This window comes from Poecilia reticulata, linkage group LG20, assembly GCF_000633615.1.
Source record: "Poecilia reticulata strain Guanapo linkage group LG20, Guppy_female_1.0+MT, whole genome shotgun sequence".
Taxonomy (NCBI): domain Eukaryota; kingdom Metazoa; phylum Chordata; class Actinopteri; order Cyprinodontiformes; family Poeciliidae; genus Poecilia; species Poecilia reticulata.
The window spans coordinates 1,993,821-2,010,541 of NC_024350.1; the positions used below are offsets into that span (position 1 = coordinate 1,993,821).

Genomic DNA, 16,721 nt, shown 5'->3' on the forward strand with positions numbered 1-16,721 from the left:
CTTGCATGGTTATCCTTTATAGAGCTCTGTCCATCTTTCCCATGAATTCTGACATGGATCCCATCTCTGCCACAAAACCTATGGGTTTTAATAAGGATAAAAATATCACGGTATTGGCATTTAGTCGATATCTATAATCGATTAGTTTTTTGTTTTTAATATTGCCACACAAGTGACGTGACATTTGCTCTTTTAGCCACAATTTCTTGAAGTCACACACTTTCTATTGAAATTGATCATGTGTCTATTGCAAAATGCGAAAGTTACATTGGTATGGCTAGTATTGCAAGGGGGTTCAAAGTCTAGGTAAAGCTAAATCAAACTGCCTTATAGCATGCAACGAGAGATTTAGTTTTATATGTCTTTACTGATACATTGAAGTTAATACTTTTTGACACAATCAGCATGACAACAAGCAGCTTTTAAAGGATTTGTTAGAGCTGAAAAAGAATCAATAGTACACAAGAGTTTCTAGAGGATAACTAACATGTTTTTCTGGAACCTATTCAACAAAATGCATCCCAACACACCCAAAACAAAATGAACCCCAACCTTTTTATGTCAGCTGGTGGCAGTGCTGGACCACAAAAGTAGAGAAGGAAATAACCAAAATATCTGCACCAAAATTCAATGGAAAGATGAGATGTAACGTCTCATCTCTTCTTGTCAAAGCAGAAGGAGGTTGCTTAGTAAATAAATAAACAGTGAATTTTAACATTGGAAATCTAAGCTAATACCTGACATTTTGTTATTTTGACAGCCTTAGAACCACTGGAACAAACCTTGGAAACAGTAGCGAGGTCAGGTGTGTAACAAAAACAAAACCTACCCAACTGTGGCAAAACAGTCCTAATTTATTGGTCATGTGAAATGGAAGTTAGATCATCAGTGTGACAATCTGTGGAGCAGAAACCGACAGGTTGCAGCTTGCAGCAGCTCAGCAAGCGCATATGAATCACTTCTCATAGTAGAACTTCTGAACATGAGCCAAGCAACACACACTGACACCCACACACACATCACCAGTTCAGATGAATATTCCTGAACTAATCACGGCACAAGCGACACCGATGTCATTGTTTTACACTCACTTCATGCCGAATTAAATAGCGTCAGCTTGCATGTTTTACTAAAATGTGGAAAGGAATTGGTGTTAACGATGAAGCTACTTCGTAGCGTAATTTCCTGGAAAAATCTACAAAAGCTTATGGCTGCCTCCTGTGGAACAACCCACCATCATTGGTTTTTCTATTTGCTTTGCAAGTCAAGTAATGCTGTAATGGCATATTAAGGCCAATGTAAATAGAAAAAAGAGGAGTAAATCTCCCCCCCCAAAAAAAACTTCCAGAAACAAAAGCACATTTTTTAGCTTGAAAAGTTGAACATTTGCAAACTCAGCAACTTTTAGATCAGTTTCAAAGTTTCTAGAAAAAAAAAAGTCAGAATCTTCTGAAAGTTTCTGAAATTAATCCAAAAAACATTTGGCAGAACATTTGATGCTACTCTTTTTTTTCTATCTACAAAGATAGAACAATATGTTGTTGTGACATCATCTAGTTCTTTTGGGTAAGTCTGTGTTTTTTCTGTCCCTCAGAGGTGTTCACTTGCATTGTGCACCTTGGAACCATATATGAGAACATTTTGAGGATTTTTTTTTTTTTTTTTTTTTGTGCTTGGCAGCAATAAAACACATGGGAGTGTTTAGTGAAAACTACAAGAGCAGCCTGAAATTGCCAGTTTTTACTATCAAAGATCCTTAGTGATCATTTCTTGCCAAGCTTTCATAAAAGCTTCTGTATAACCCACTACTTCCATCAAAAATAATTGCCAGGCAGATTTAAAACGAACCCAGGCCTACCAGTTAACCCCGCCGTGCAGTACGACATGTATCACTGCCATAATCTCACTAAATACTAGAGGAATTATGAATGCAAGGAGGGGAGGAAAATCATCCCATCTGTCTCTGTTAGCTGTAGGGGAGAAAAAGGTTGTTCAGAAGAACTACAACAGGAAGACTTCAAAATGTGCCACAACTATTTATGGTGACACAATAACAAAGATATTTATTCTTTTCAAGAATCATCCAGGTGGAAAAATTCAAACACAAACAAAGTGTTAACTTTTAAAGCTCTGAAGAGGAACAGCAATTTTCCTGACACGTCCATTATGGGATGAGGATCATTGGAACTCAAACATGTAACTCAAATATATTCACTTATTCACAAAAATTCACTAAAGCGTTTACTGATAGATTTCCTGTTTGTTGATGTCATCAACCAGAAGAGACACAGGTTGATGACATTAGAACAAGATTTCCCCCCACCCCAAGTAGAGATTTTAAAACAGATACAGATGTGTTTCCAATGTCAGTGTACATTTGCTAGTGAAATACATCACACAGCAATGATGTCTTGCCTGTCATCATTTATACTAAAGCAACACTGAAGTCATATCCTTCTAAATTAAATTTAAATTAAATTTAAAAAGTGCAACTCATCTTTTAAATAGCAAGAATGTTATTCAGTGTTAAATTTATCCCACTTGGCTGCACAGATCCAGCACACAGATTTTAAAAATGGGAACAATTCTTTATTTCTCCGGGTGCTCCGGCTTCCTCCCACAGTCCAAAAACATGACTGTCAGGTTAACAAGTCTCTCTAAATTGCCCCTAGGTGTGACTGTGTGTGCATGGTTGTTTGTCCTGTGTGTCTCTGTGTTGCCCTGCAACAGACTGGCGACCTGTCCAGGGTGTACCTTGCCTCTCACCCGGAACGTTAGCTGGAGATGGGCACCAGCAACCCTCCCGACCCCACTAAGGGACAAAGGTGTCAAGAAATGGATGGATGGATGGAAGAATTCTTCAGTGTAAACTACTGCTTATTTACTTTAGATAAGATCAGCAATCTTTTTCTGACTCCATATACATATGTTACATATATTACCCCACACGACAAGTAGCCTGAAGCAGTGATACTTGCATGAACAGGAAGACGGCTGTTGTTCGTTACAGAAACTTAACAGCTTGACTTTGTTCTTGCTTGTCAAGAGTTTCGACAGCAAAAAAAAAACAGGAAAGGAGGTAGAGGCTAATGGAAATAACTGGACAGACTGGCTTTACCTCTACAACTGTACACACACAAAGAAGCAAACACCCACAGAGTGAGATAAACTCCCCACACAGGTGTGCGTGCACACACACACACACACACACATATATATACTCTACCTGAACAAAGCTGGCTGACCCAGATCTGCCCCAGCTGAACTCTGCACTCTGTTAAACTACAACTACCAATATGTAGGAAGTCTTTCGTATCAATTGTCACTATTTACTTTTTAAGAAAGGCTTGTGCAGCCAAGTATTTAGGAAATGAATAGAACAAAATAAGAAAAAAAAGAGAGAAACATTTATTATCCATTTTCTGAGAAAATGGAGTGTAATGAGCTTACACGGCCACTAGAGGGAGTACATACAGCATAAGAGTAAACTGATGAAATTTAAAAATAAAAAATGAAGTATCCATGACTCCATGATTTTTAATCTTTTTTTCTTCTTTTTAATGAAATTACCAAATTTATTCTAAATCTCTTCTCTTTCCATAATCAGTCATCTGGTTTCCAATGGTTACAGATGACAGGCCACAAGAGACAGAGAAAGCTGCTGAGATTAGAAGGAAAAGGGGAGAAAGGTGTGTATGTGGCAGCAGGTGCAAAACAGCTGCTATCCTCCTTGATCCAATCTAATGTGTAACCATGGCAGCCACCGGTTATTATCAGGTGAGTAGGGACGCATGCATAAATGGGTTTTTGTCTAGCTCAGGAAAAAACAAATGCTCCTTTAGACCTAAGAGCATCTGTAAAGTTAGTAACATAGATTAACTGTTCAATTAAAAAGAATATGAATGTTTAAATTTCAGATCTTGCAAATATTTGAATCTAATGCCACTCTATTGATTTTTTTAGGCTAAATGTTGAAATCCTGCCTTTAAGACACTTAAGTAAGTAGTGTCTTACTACTATGCACTTAAGTAAATAGTGGATATATTTTGCACTACTTAAGTGCAAAAATATATTAACTAATAATAATAGCACTTCAAAAGTATAGGTAGATATGTACAAAGAAATTAGCTGGTGACTAGAGTTGGTTGATTTTCTGTTTAGTGAATGTACTGCCATCACACTGATAATTCAACTCTGCAATGACAAGATCATGACAAGAAGTGAAATAATAAATCGGCCCTGATTTCCTTCATTTTAAGAGACTGGTGGTCTCCCAAAATCCATATTCATTATCCACAGATAACCAATTTTATCTAATCCACCTCCACAAAGGTAAGCCGTGAGAGACCCGCCCACCATGTCACATCTACACATGCCCGCTCAACCCACTGTTATCAACTTAGCAACTTTGTTGCTATATTTAGTGACTTTTCAGACAAAAGAAAATTGGTATCAGCCAAAAATTGTGATCAGAAAGTTAGGTTTTTTAAAAATCAATTCATGACCAGAAAACTCCAATCAGTGTGCGGCTAGTCATTACTCCATGAAGAGGAAATCAAGTTAGCCAGTTAGTATCACTGAGGTATCGGGTGAAAGAGCAAGAGTTTTGGTTGATAACAGGAAGGTTGAACAGAGTAAATCACAGTAGTTCTGTTTGGTCCCTTTAAGTTTTAAAAGGGGCAGGGTGTAATGTCCATGCACATAGTGACATTTTATAGCATAGTTAGGTTAAGAATGTTTACTTCCTGATTTAATGCCTTAAAATTGTGCCTCTGTTTCTTTAAAAATTCCTGCTCTTTCTGAAACCCCGCTTTCAGGAAGTCATCATGACATGACTCCTATTAACTAACAACGTTTTTACCAGCATTACTCTGAGAAGTAGTTTTTATAATGAGCTCAACAGAAGCAGAGTTCCACAAGGTGCTGGCTAATTGCTGCTGGCTAGTCTAAAGGAGCTGAGTGAGGTGAAGGTGGTGCTAGGTCCACCCATCTGAATGGTTGCCACGAGAGATCAAAGTTGATTTTACATTATACTTTAAAGCTTTAGAAAACTAATAGACATGATGACCAAATTAAACAGCATCTTATCTAAACAAATAAAGTCAGGTTTGCAAGTTACCCATGAATAACTTCAAATTTGGGAATAGCTCACCAGCTGGCCCAACATTAAAGCCAAACAGTGACTAAGGTGTACCACTGCTCCCATGGGAAGAATCCAGTGGCATTGTGGGTAACGGACCAGACAGGGCAAAGAAAGAGTGAGTACTGTGATCATCATATGATCCTGACACCATGTTTCTACCACATACCAGTAAATGAATCACACAAACAAAGCAAATTAGGGCCTTAAAGTTACATGGCATCATTAAACCTTCCACTAGTGGGAAGCTCCAAACAGGTTGAAATAATTAAATCAAGGAAATGATTGTGTTCAGAAGTTCTGTGCTGTTTAATGGGGACGAGATCTGATCAAAAACACATGACACTGCAGACTTAGTAAAGCAAGCATTTCAGTTTGCGTGGCAAGTTCAAATATGATTTGAAGGAAATGTGACTGACAAATTAGAAAAGAGACAGAAGCTGATTGAAGTTTAAAAAGAAATGAAATATCAATGTTGCAATGCAAATAAATACTTATTTGCATAGTAAAATATAACTTGACTTACCCTATCCTTGTCATCTACCACGTCACACAGCATGTCATCAAGGTCCAAAATGCCTCCATCGCCATGCTCCAGTCTGTGGACCTGAACCCAGTAGCTGGGGTCCTGGGAAAAAAAAAAAACAGATAGTTCATAAGCCCTGTAATGAGATTTGCTTCATTTGAACCATATAGACGCAGGATTTGCTGCGTTATGCGAGTTAAGCCATGAAACACTGCGCGGCCAAGTGAATTACCAGCTTGTGTCTTCTTAGGAATCAGCTGGTCTGATCATCATGGGGTTTATATTATGATCCGGTTCGCTGGCGCACATATAGGATGTGACATGGTTAGGGATTGAAACTGTGGAGCGTGGTCTTTCCCTAAACAAGTGGTCTAGACCTTTCTTTTTGGGACAATCTATGTTATGTCATTAAGGGCTGTTCTTATTTATATATTTGAATGAATAAAAATAAATAAGTCTTCATTCTTCTATGCGGAAGTAAAAATAGCTGTCATATCCTGTTTTGTATCAGCTGTATGGAAATGGTTCAGGCATGAATAACGCTGAGCTGAAACTTCAGTGATACCTGATAAAGTCAGTCTACGTTCATGGCCCAGCTTTACTCTTTATGGCAATTTGCAATGTTGTTCATCCAGATATATTTAAAATCTCAATTCCAAAGTGCTTTTCTTATAATACATACAAACTCACTAAAGGCATAACCATTTATAATGTAAACAGGTCAATTCTAAACTTTAAAAAGGCTTCATCATGCTCTCAGTCTCATTTTATTCAATAAGACATGTTATATGACAAAATGTCGATTCAACTACCCCTCAAAACACCTTCATCTGCAGCTAAAAACTGAAACATTCATTTAAAATGTACAATTTTCAAATTGGTTGATGGCTAATCATGTATGCCACAGGATGACAGACAAAAAGTTCTTATTAAAATTAGGAGTGCACCGATTGCAATTTTCTGAAATCTTTTGGTCAATGCCGATTTTTTTTTGTTTGCTAAGTTGGCAACAGTGGGGCTGACTACTGTTAGCGCAGGTGCAGCTGTGACCTGGTGAGTGGTTCCGTCAGTCAAACTTCTCTTACAACAAAGCAACAGGGGACAGTAGCTGATTTTCAGGCATTTGCAAAGGTAGATAAGGTCACTGGATAAGACTGGTTTCTCATGCAACTATCATCCAATCTCCTAAAATTAAGGAAATCAATCCACCCCTAGTTACAATGTCAAGCTTTTACATCTAAATTGAACAATTACGCAAAGTAGAAGACAGGTTCTGTTGGAATGTAATCTGTGGTCTAGTGTTAGCCACCTGTGATTTGTGGTTGATATGCATTTTGAAACACTGCTAATGATCCAATATTTTCACCTTCCTAAAGTAATGGTACAAAATACTCCCTTGACAAAAAATGACTTGGGCTATTATTTTAGGAAAGTGACAAGGTATTAAAAACACACGAAGAACTGATGAGGATTTAAAACAATTCAATTCACCACTAACCACTATTATCTATGTGATAAATTAGGAAGGAGCAAGTCTGAGTCATTGTCTGTCACTGAATGAAAGAAAACATATTTAACATCTTCAAGAAAAATGTTTTGTACGATTTGTCACATAATATATGACCTTATCGGTTTATAAACAAAAATAAAGTAATTCTTTTATAGTGGAGTATAGTAGCTCCTTATAAATGGGGAAAATTTTATCTCTGATATCAATAACAGTTATGATAGACTGCTGAGATTTGGTGGGTATTACACAAAAAAGCACAAAAACGTAAAAAAAATAAATAAATAAAATTGGCGAAGTACAGCAAAGTTGCTTTGTTTTTTTCTTCTTCAGAGTTTACAGACTCTCTCCCATCTTTTATGGAACATGCTGGATTTGAAAATGTTGGCAGACATTCGGAATCTCAGAGTCAGGCTAATATGGGAGGCAAAAGATAGCTTAAATTGTCAACTCAGTCATCAATTTGTCTTTTGATGAAATATTAGTAAAATCTCGTTTCACAAAGGCTCCTCACTCACAAGGTGTTATATCGTCTCTGTTGAGTTTATTTAATAAGTGATCAAGCATGAAGCCTTGGGAAGAAAAAACATTTTAATGCCATTCTTCCTAAAGAAAAATGGGATTTTGCCAAAAACCTATAGGATACCCTCTACTTCTACTTACTCTAGCCCCTAAGACACAACATAACAGAGAAAATAGTAAGTTCAGTGACTTTCTAAAGTAAATTTGGAAACAGGCATGTCTTTCATCTCTTTTTTTGGGATCCTTCATTTTCAATACTTCTCTCTCATCCAAAGGCATTTTGGTTAAATGCCTTCGTGTTGTACTGAATTGTGGTTCACCAGGGATAATGGTCCAAATTGAGAGGGAAACAATCGTGTGGTATCTTTTCTTTCCTTTTGAGATCATTAAAAGAGAAAAAAAAACAACTGAAGTTAATTCTAAAAGACAAAGAAAAATCTGGCAGATTTTATCTAAATCAAAAGGGAAGAAAAGCTAAAAGTTACCATACAGAGTACGCATAACACACATCTTACTCTCCAGTCGAAAGAAAATATTCTCTCTCTGTGTTCCAGATTTAAACGTAATGAAATATACTTTGTGTTTTGAAGGAGTCCAATCAGGAAGACTAAATTCAAAAAACTACTTCTGTGATGCAGCCTGATAAAAGTTGACCAAAACCCAGAAGAGACAAAAACAGCTGAAATCCAACCTCTGGAAGTTATTACAAGCCACAAAGTGACCCTCGGTATTCAAAAAAGATGTGTTCAAATGCTGACTAAGTCTGTCTGCTTGGTAAAATCTTGATCCAAACATGTTCCACAGATGGATTACAAGGAACAAATATTCTGGGGGAAGCTCAACCACACAAATTAATCTCAGCATTACACTTGGGATGGATGGAAGGGGGGAGGGAAACAACTTTCATATGCTCTATTTAGGTTGGACTTGTGAAGACATAACTTGGAACATTTTATCTGCGGTGCTTTGCTTCATGCAAACGGAAAACAGCTCTCTAATGTATTGTGGTTGTGTTTTATATTGCCATCCTTTTGGCTCACACGCACGTGATGATGACACACAAATACAGTACCTTGCGAAATTACCCTCTGAACTTCACATTCTGTGATGTTATAACATCAAGTTATGGGTGATTTTCAAGAGAAAAGGAGGAAGTTCCACTGTTTAATGTAAAAAATAAATAAATAAATAAATAAAGAGGGGGAGGGGGGACACAATCAAGTAACTATTTTAACTTCAATTGTTTTACCAGCGTTGCACTGAGAAGAAGCTCATATGAGCTCAGCAGATGCAGAGTTCCACCAGGTGTCTGCTAATTGCTTCTGGCTAGTCTGAAGGAGCTAATCTGTGAGGTGGAGGATTGGAAGCTTGGAAACTGCATCTCCGAGGAGGAGCTTTGTCCTCGAAGGCGGAGCTAGGTTCACCCAGGCGTTTTGCACAGCTGAATGGATGAACAGGAGTTTACAGGATTTCTTAAATATGCATGAAAATATAAATAAAATCAAGGCAACACTCCAGGCATGTTTTTGATGAGGGAATAATCTTAAAACATTATTTAACACCAAAGCTATCCCTTTAATTTTCTACTCAACTTGTCAAAGGAGCTTCCTCTACATGTGTAATTTTTGTCCAGTATGACTGTGAGAATCTGGATTTTGCTTAACGCAATCAGAGCAAAGACGGATGAATGTGATGCCACATTCTTCAGATTATTCTGTTCAACTTCATAACTCTATGGTAGTTTGTACATCGAGGCCTGTTGTTGACAAAGATGGGAAAAGTTTAAGGGTCATAAACATTTTTACAAGACACTTTACCAGTGGTGGGAAGTATTTAAGTACAATTTTCGTGTATCTGTACTTTACTTAAGTAGATTTAATAATGGATACTTTCTACTTTTACTCCACTACATTTTACAGTAAGTATCTATACTTTCTACTTCACTACATTTCTACAAAAGTGTCGTGTTACTCGTTACATCCAAGTCATGTTGCACTTTTTGTCCATTAAAATGTGATGTTCAGGGACCTAAGGTGGCGCCATAAAATCCGAGCAATAACGTGACTTACGTGTCTGTTGTCACCCATCGCCTCCCCCTTTACTCGCACGCGGAGCTCCAAGACATGCGCAGTGGTTTCCTCTGAGTGGGAGAAGATGTCTGTCTGATAGTCAGTAATATAATAGCACTGCATAAATCAGAAGATATGGCGACATGTAAAATCAGCAGCGCTTCGCTTTCACAGAAGGTGGGGACTTCATTCAACTTTTAGCGTCACTTCGAAGGAAAGCTTAAAGAAAGGTAAGATCTGTGGACGTGATGCTAGCAAAGTTAGCTCTGCTGACTGAGACACACATGTTGCATCCGCGATGAAAAAAAGTTGTCACTCATGCGCTGAATTATTGTGTGGAGGTGTTAACTGAGGTGTCGTAAATATGGGACAACGCTGTGACCAAAGTCTGCATTGATTTAACATTCAGGAACGATCCGATTCTTCTGGACGGATCTTTACTGATTAAATTTATTTCAGCTCGAAGTATTAAATATCTAGGTGTTGTATGGGAATGTGGATCTTTCAGATCAATTTGAGAAGCAATTTTGATACGTAAAATGTATTTTTTTTGTGTCACGTAGCACGTCTTGGGTGTTGGTCTTGACTTGGTCTTGGGTAGGTGGTCTTGACTACAACTCTGCTACGTGGCTCCTCGGTTGCATGTCCTCCCCCACCCACCTTCTTTCCATCCCCTTTCTGTTGGATTTCTTTAAAAATAAATGCCACTAGTGGCAAAAAAAATTTACCACTATGTTAGGACAGGAGACAAGATTTTTCCATCCCTGAAATTGTAATGCATAGAATCACATATCTAAGTCCAAACTATGTTACAGAGAGTAAACATAATAAAAACATTCTTTATCTGTGGCAATCTTCATTAAAATGGCACATTTCTAATGTATTAAAATTAAATAAAATCGGTTCACTTAATGATATTGTATTAGAGATTAGGTAATGCATTCAGCAAGTACTTTTACTTTTAATACTTAAGTATTTTTAATAGTCAGTACGTTTTTACTTTTAAGTACAAATGTTAATGTGGTAGTTTTACTTTTACTTGAGTACATTTTTGTCTTTGTATTTGTACTTTTACTTAAGTACATTTTTTGAGTACTTCTTTCTTCTTTCTCCACCACTGGACTTTACACAAAACATGTTGGCAAGCTTAAAAAATGTGCATTAGGACATTTACAGTTGGAAAAATTATAAACAATAATATCCGTATTGGTTACTTCCCAAAGGAAATAATCATTGACTTAAATTATGACAACTAATGCCTCCTACAGTCATGTTTGTAAGGAAGAAGTGCTGAAGTGTACTTAAGCATACAGTTTTTTTGCATACAGTCTTCCATCTGACAGGGCCTAAGCAAATGGTGAACTGGAAACCAGTACAAATGTAAAGAGGAGAAACTGAAAAGAGGGAGATGATTATTTTAACAAAGGGAGCTTTATGATGCAGCCATTTCTATTACTGCAGCATAGAGTAACAGCTGGTATAGGGAGGACAGCACTGAGCTGATAAAGACTTAGCAAACATAAGAGTTAACCTCAAACTGTTACCACATCACTGCAGGAAAAAAAACAAAACAAAAAAAAAAAAACAGTCCGTTATATTACAGAGTGGAGACATCAGAACTGACATCAGGACTCTTTACACATGCACTTATGTTTTCCTCAGAGTGTGATTTATTGCAGTGTAACGTCAAGTTCCATTTGACATCACTGGAAGTCTGCACACAGAGAACACCACTCTCTTCTAAGGGTCGGTGTGGCGACAGAGGATCTCTCTGACCTGTGGGGTGTTAGCTGGATGGAAACTGCCCCAGTGTCAGATAACCATAGAACTGTAATCATGAAATATAATTCTATAAACACACCATCTATGCTCTGGCAGTTTTGGAAACAAGAATTGGCACTTTCACTCCTGAGGTTGCATGTGGACAGAATCTGCTTTAGCAAACATTGTACTTTATCTCCCATTTTGGCAAAATTTTTACTTATAAAATCTATTAAAAAGCACTGTAAGTCTGTCATTGTTTGAAAGGCAAGCTTGGATGCAATTTTTTGTCACTTGAAATGTAATCCATTTATGAATTTTTATTGTTACCAATGCCCAAAATCAACATAGAGGAGTTGCAATGTGACCCTGTTGGAGGGGAAAAAACTGCTAGCGAATGACTGCCATGACCTTAGCTGTCAAGTTGTCAACATAACGCGCTACATCTTAAGTGTATGCATAATATATAAGAAAAAGGGACGTAGTGCTTTGCTACTAATTGTAAACAATACGACAGCTAGATAAGGAAAAAATGTTTTAATAAAAATAAAAAATAGAGCGAGCACTTTGTCATAACTAACCACTGACTTTGTCAAGCTAGTGTTTCGGTTCAGTTAAAAAAAAAAAAAGAAAAAGGCGACCCCACACACCAACTCTGACAGATCATTTGTAGAGCAGGGGTTTAAATTAGGTAATCATTTATTAATAATCACAAAATAAACATCAAGTCTCAAAACATAACACTATAACAGATTGTGAAAGTTCTGTTTTTTGTGTGGGAAAAGTTTGCATGTTATAGGTGTTGAATCCTCCTGATACACTGTTGTTGGTTCCTGATACGCTGTGTCTAGGGTAGCTGACAAAAAGAGCGGGGAAAAAAACAAGAATACGAGTGGTTTTAAGTTGTTTTTCTGTGTTATTTTCCCTTGGATGTGGTGCACGGCACTAAATTAATAATACCTAAATCTCCAGGTTAAAAATGTTTTTAACAAAATTGTCCTGCCACAGCAGCGCAACTGTGGCTGACAAGTAAAAGAATCGTCTTGTTGGCCAAAATGCACAAAATTTCCAGATGTAAACAACAACATGCAAAGTGTCTATAGATTTTAGTGACTGAAATACTAACTTCAGAGATATCATTTTGAGGCTGCTTATTGCAACTGGTATCATCATCACAACAATAACAATAACACTGAATTATGTTTCACTGTAACCTTAACCAAGTGTGACAGTGTTAAAAGAATGTTATCCAAAAGATATTGGAGGGGAGAGGGAGGGGGGGGGCTGAGATTAAAAAGATAATAAGAACAATTATCACGTCTGGAACAGAACAAGTGGTGTCCGGAATGTGTGTCAGAACAATGACACATGAAAACAATATACTGCAAACAGCATGGCTTACAGAAAACCTGTAAAAGAAAACCAGTGTAACCTGTGCTGACAAAACAACTACCAGCACTCTGAAGTGTGACCTCTTCTCCCAGTTCAGCACAGGAAGCAACCATGGGCCAAAAGTTTCTATTTTTATTTTTACAGAAATGTACAGATTTGCACATTTATTTGATAACTCTGCATCAGTACAGCACACTTAAATATACCAATAGCTTCACAAGCTTGGTCAGACATGTAAAAAAGAAAGTGCAATTAAGAATTCTAAATATAATGTAAAATAAATAACGCATGACATCGCTCAGAGCACAAAGCATAGAATTATACTGAATAGATCTGCCCTTATGGATCAGGCACATTGTCACCAACACCTGATATAGAATTTTTTTTTCCAATATCAGGACCAATAGAGATATTAAAATCGGATCAGTACATCGCTAAACACAAATGACAGATATGGCAATAGCATCATACTGTATCCTTAAACCACTAAAGTAAGGCATCATTATGACAATAACTACCTAATATGAACAGTAGAAGACCACAGATAATCCCTACTATGAAACTGAATGCACCTGCAAGTGAAAGGGATAAGAAAATAAACAGTGCAGACCGGAGCAGATAGGAAGGTGCAACAATATGTGTATGAGAACTAGAAAGCAGTTCTCATACACACTGCTTATGAGAACTGCTTTTTTTAGTGACTAAAACATGACCTTCTTAGTCACTTTTTTAATTACTCCTTCATTCCCCCCCAAGAAGACTGACTTTGTCTGTTCATGTATCTGCCTAGATGATCTAGTGTCAGAGGTGAAGGGAAACAGAGAGGTTGTTGTTGTGTCACATCAAGACAAGCAGAAGGTCTCTGCGTCTTTATGTCTTTGTAGCAGAGTGGGGTTGTCTGTTCCTGTCAAAAAGAAAAAGGCACAAAGCCTGCTGCTGCCCTCGAGGGACCACAGCATAAGGAGAAGAGTGGGAAAATGACAAAGGCTGAGCGCGTGTGCCAGTGTGTTGCTATCCGGCGCTATTACAGCAACAGCAAGTGTTGCTATTCCCACCGGACTAATATCACTGCCCACGTCTGAGTCGGCAACAGGACCTCGTGGCGCAACGGTAGCGCGTCTGACTCCAGATCAGAAGGTTGCGTGTTCAAATCACGTCGGGGTCAAAGCTTTTCACGCTCGCAGAAACTCTCCTGAATGAATTCAACAACAAACCCGATTAGAAAGTGATGGAGGCAGCGTGGATTTAGTATGCATTTAAAGAAAATACCGTAAAGATGGAACTGGTTGAACAGCGTGCTTTCACAGAGCACGAGTAGACACCAATTGTGACCGTGAATGTTATCATCCAAAGATGACTTTCTCGCGTTCTCTTCTGTAAACTGAGAAGGAGAATGAAATATGATGAAAATGCAAGCAGCTTACAAAAGGGACGTCACAATGACTTGGTGCTTTAAATAAATACTGATCTAATAATCATTTCTGATTAATTGTCAGAATAATTGATTACTAAAATAATTGTTAGTTGCAGCCCCTGCATTAAATTAGTGCTTGACAGAAGATACGGTTTTCAAATAAGTGAGGGAAATCTGAAGAGAGATCTTGGTGTACGGGGAAACATTTAACATAAATCCTTCTGACTTGGCAGTTTTGGTTAAATTTATTAAAAACTACTTTAGTAAATACAGTTTCCCTGTCAACATGGGGCACATTTCCCCTCCATCTTGTTTCCAGTACATCACCGATACGCTCTGCTTCCACTGCAGGGGAACTACAGCCACTGTGAATGTTCAAACATCACCTGGACTGTAGGGGGAAATGACGACAGGGAAACTTTTACAAATTTTGCAGACATCACAAAACTTGCAAAAATCTCACAAATGTAAGGTGAAATCCTTAATCCAACTTACATTTACTTGCCCGACTTGGCAGTATTCAAACATACTTTGCCATTTAAACTTTTGATTCACTGTAATATTTTGGCATTTCTTTCACACAAGGCTAGGAAAAACTTGGCACATGGACATGAACAAAACACAGAATGATGGATGTGCTGTGGTGGCGCAGGGGTTAAGCACAACCTACATATGGAGGCCTTAGTCCTCAACACAGCTGTCGCAGGTTCAATTCCCAGCCTTGGCAACCTTTGCTGCATGTCTTCCCCGTTCTCTCATTACCTGCTTTCCTGTCAATTAGCTATCAAATAAAGGCCACTAGAGCCAATAAAAAAAAAAAAACACAGAATGATATATGAGGTAGAAAAACACATCACTGAACACATCTTCCCAGAGGAAGAGGATGTTATGGTTCAGAATCACGCCAGCATATTGAAATTGGTGTTTACAAACGCTCTAAGTTTTTCTGTTATGTGTACAGTTAATTCCACTACTTTTCAGATTTTTACTTGTAAAATAAATATGAAAAGCTGCATATTGTCCTCCCACTTGTAAATAATTTATGTTAATGTATATTTTTGGTGTATCACATATATTAGTACGGTATATACAATAGAGTTTGTTATTGTAAACTAGACAAAATGTGAAAAGGTTTGAAGGAAGACTTTTGGAAGACAATATGCACCGAGAAAGAATAACAGTAAATAACCACACTGTTTAACTTCTTCAGTGCTTCTTTACTAGTAAAAAACCTTTATATTACCAAATTTAATACATACTGTGAACCGAACTAGAAGTTACAACTGTTTGTCACAATATTTGTGGGTGAAGTTTTCACTTGTGTCATACAAAAATGTGAGGTTAACAGATGAAACCTACTCTGACCTCTGCATACAATGGAAACCTAAGAAATCCTGATCCATACAGCAAGAACACACAAGTACATCTGGCTAAGATTAAGGCAGAGAGTGAAGGGATGAAATGATCTGGCAATTTATGCTCCAGTTCTAGTGTAAAGTATCTGTAATAACCAGCAAACAGGTTGAGCAACAAGTTCTTTAGATATATTTCTACTAACTCCCAACTTTTAACTGTCTGAACACAGGCTAATGGTAGGGTCCATTAGCCTGTGACATCTGACCTTTAGAAATACTAACAATACCATGAATCACTGATGTTTCTCAACTTCAACCTCCCACTCAGAGTTTTGACTCTACAGCTCAATAATTGCAGCAATTTATGGAGTGAATGTTCTCGCTTGTGTGTCATAAACACCACTGTCACACACATACATGCACAAACTCCACAAGCTCCTTATCATTTCCAAAATATTCATAGCTTCAGCAGAATTTGTTCAACCAAAAGCAGCGTGTTACCAGTCAAATATCTTTGGCTGCACATAAAATGTGAGTCTTATTTTGCTAATATATGAACAGTGATTTGTGCTCTTTAAATTCCTTATGTTTTGTAACTGTGGGGAAGTAACAAAATTATTCATGTGAAATAAACAAAATAGAGTTGCACTGGAAAACCAACTGATATTCAAAATCAACTGATTTTTATCTTGATCAGGCCGAACCAGTAAACAGGTTGGAAAGTCTTTAGTCCACCTTTCTCTAGTTAGTGAATGTTGCTACTTAAGAAAAATAGTTTTTAAATGAGCCATTTTCTTAAGACTTATCTGCTTAAAGTCTTGTGAGAGAGAACAGGCCTTTCAGCAGATAACAGGAAGGCTGAATGTTGTATTCCTTATCTTTCAACTTCTGTCTACTATAGGATATCTTGCATGTTGTCAGTCTTTATTTACTCTCAAACATTAGGAAAAGTACAACTGTGAATTAGGGCCACTTTAGACAGAAATAAGGAGGAAAGAAAAAAAAACACATTTTGAGAATAATCTCAGAGATTTC

General features: G+C 37.5%; 1 protein-coding gene and 1 non-coding gene across 3 annotated transcripts in view; one reads left to right on the top strand and one right to left on the bottom strand.

Moving 5' to 3' along the window:
- LOC103482325 (partitioning defective 3 homolog) overlaps positions 1-16,721 on the bottom strand; it is a 384,595-nt gene that overhangs the window by 341,259 nt on the left and 26,615 nt on the right. For both annotated transcript variants that reach the window (XM_008438421.2, XM_017301982.1), the window contains exon 2: positions 5,667-5,768. In XM_008438421.2, coding sequence (XP_008436643.1) covers positions 5,667-5,768 — 102 coding nt within the window. The remainder of the gene's footprint in view (positions 1-5,666; positions 5,769-16,721) is intronic.
- Positions 14,011-14,082, top strand: trnaw-cca (transfer RNA tryptophan (anticodon CCA)). The gene has a single exon. It is a non-coding gene; the product is annotated as a tRNA-Trp (tRNA).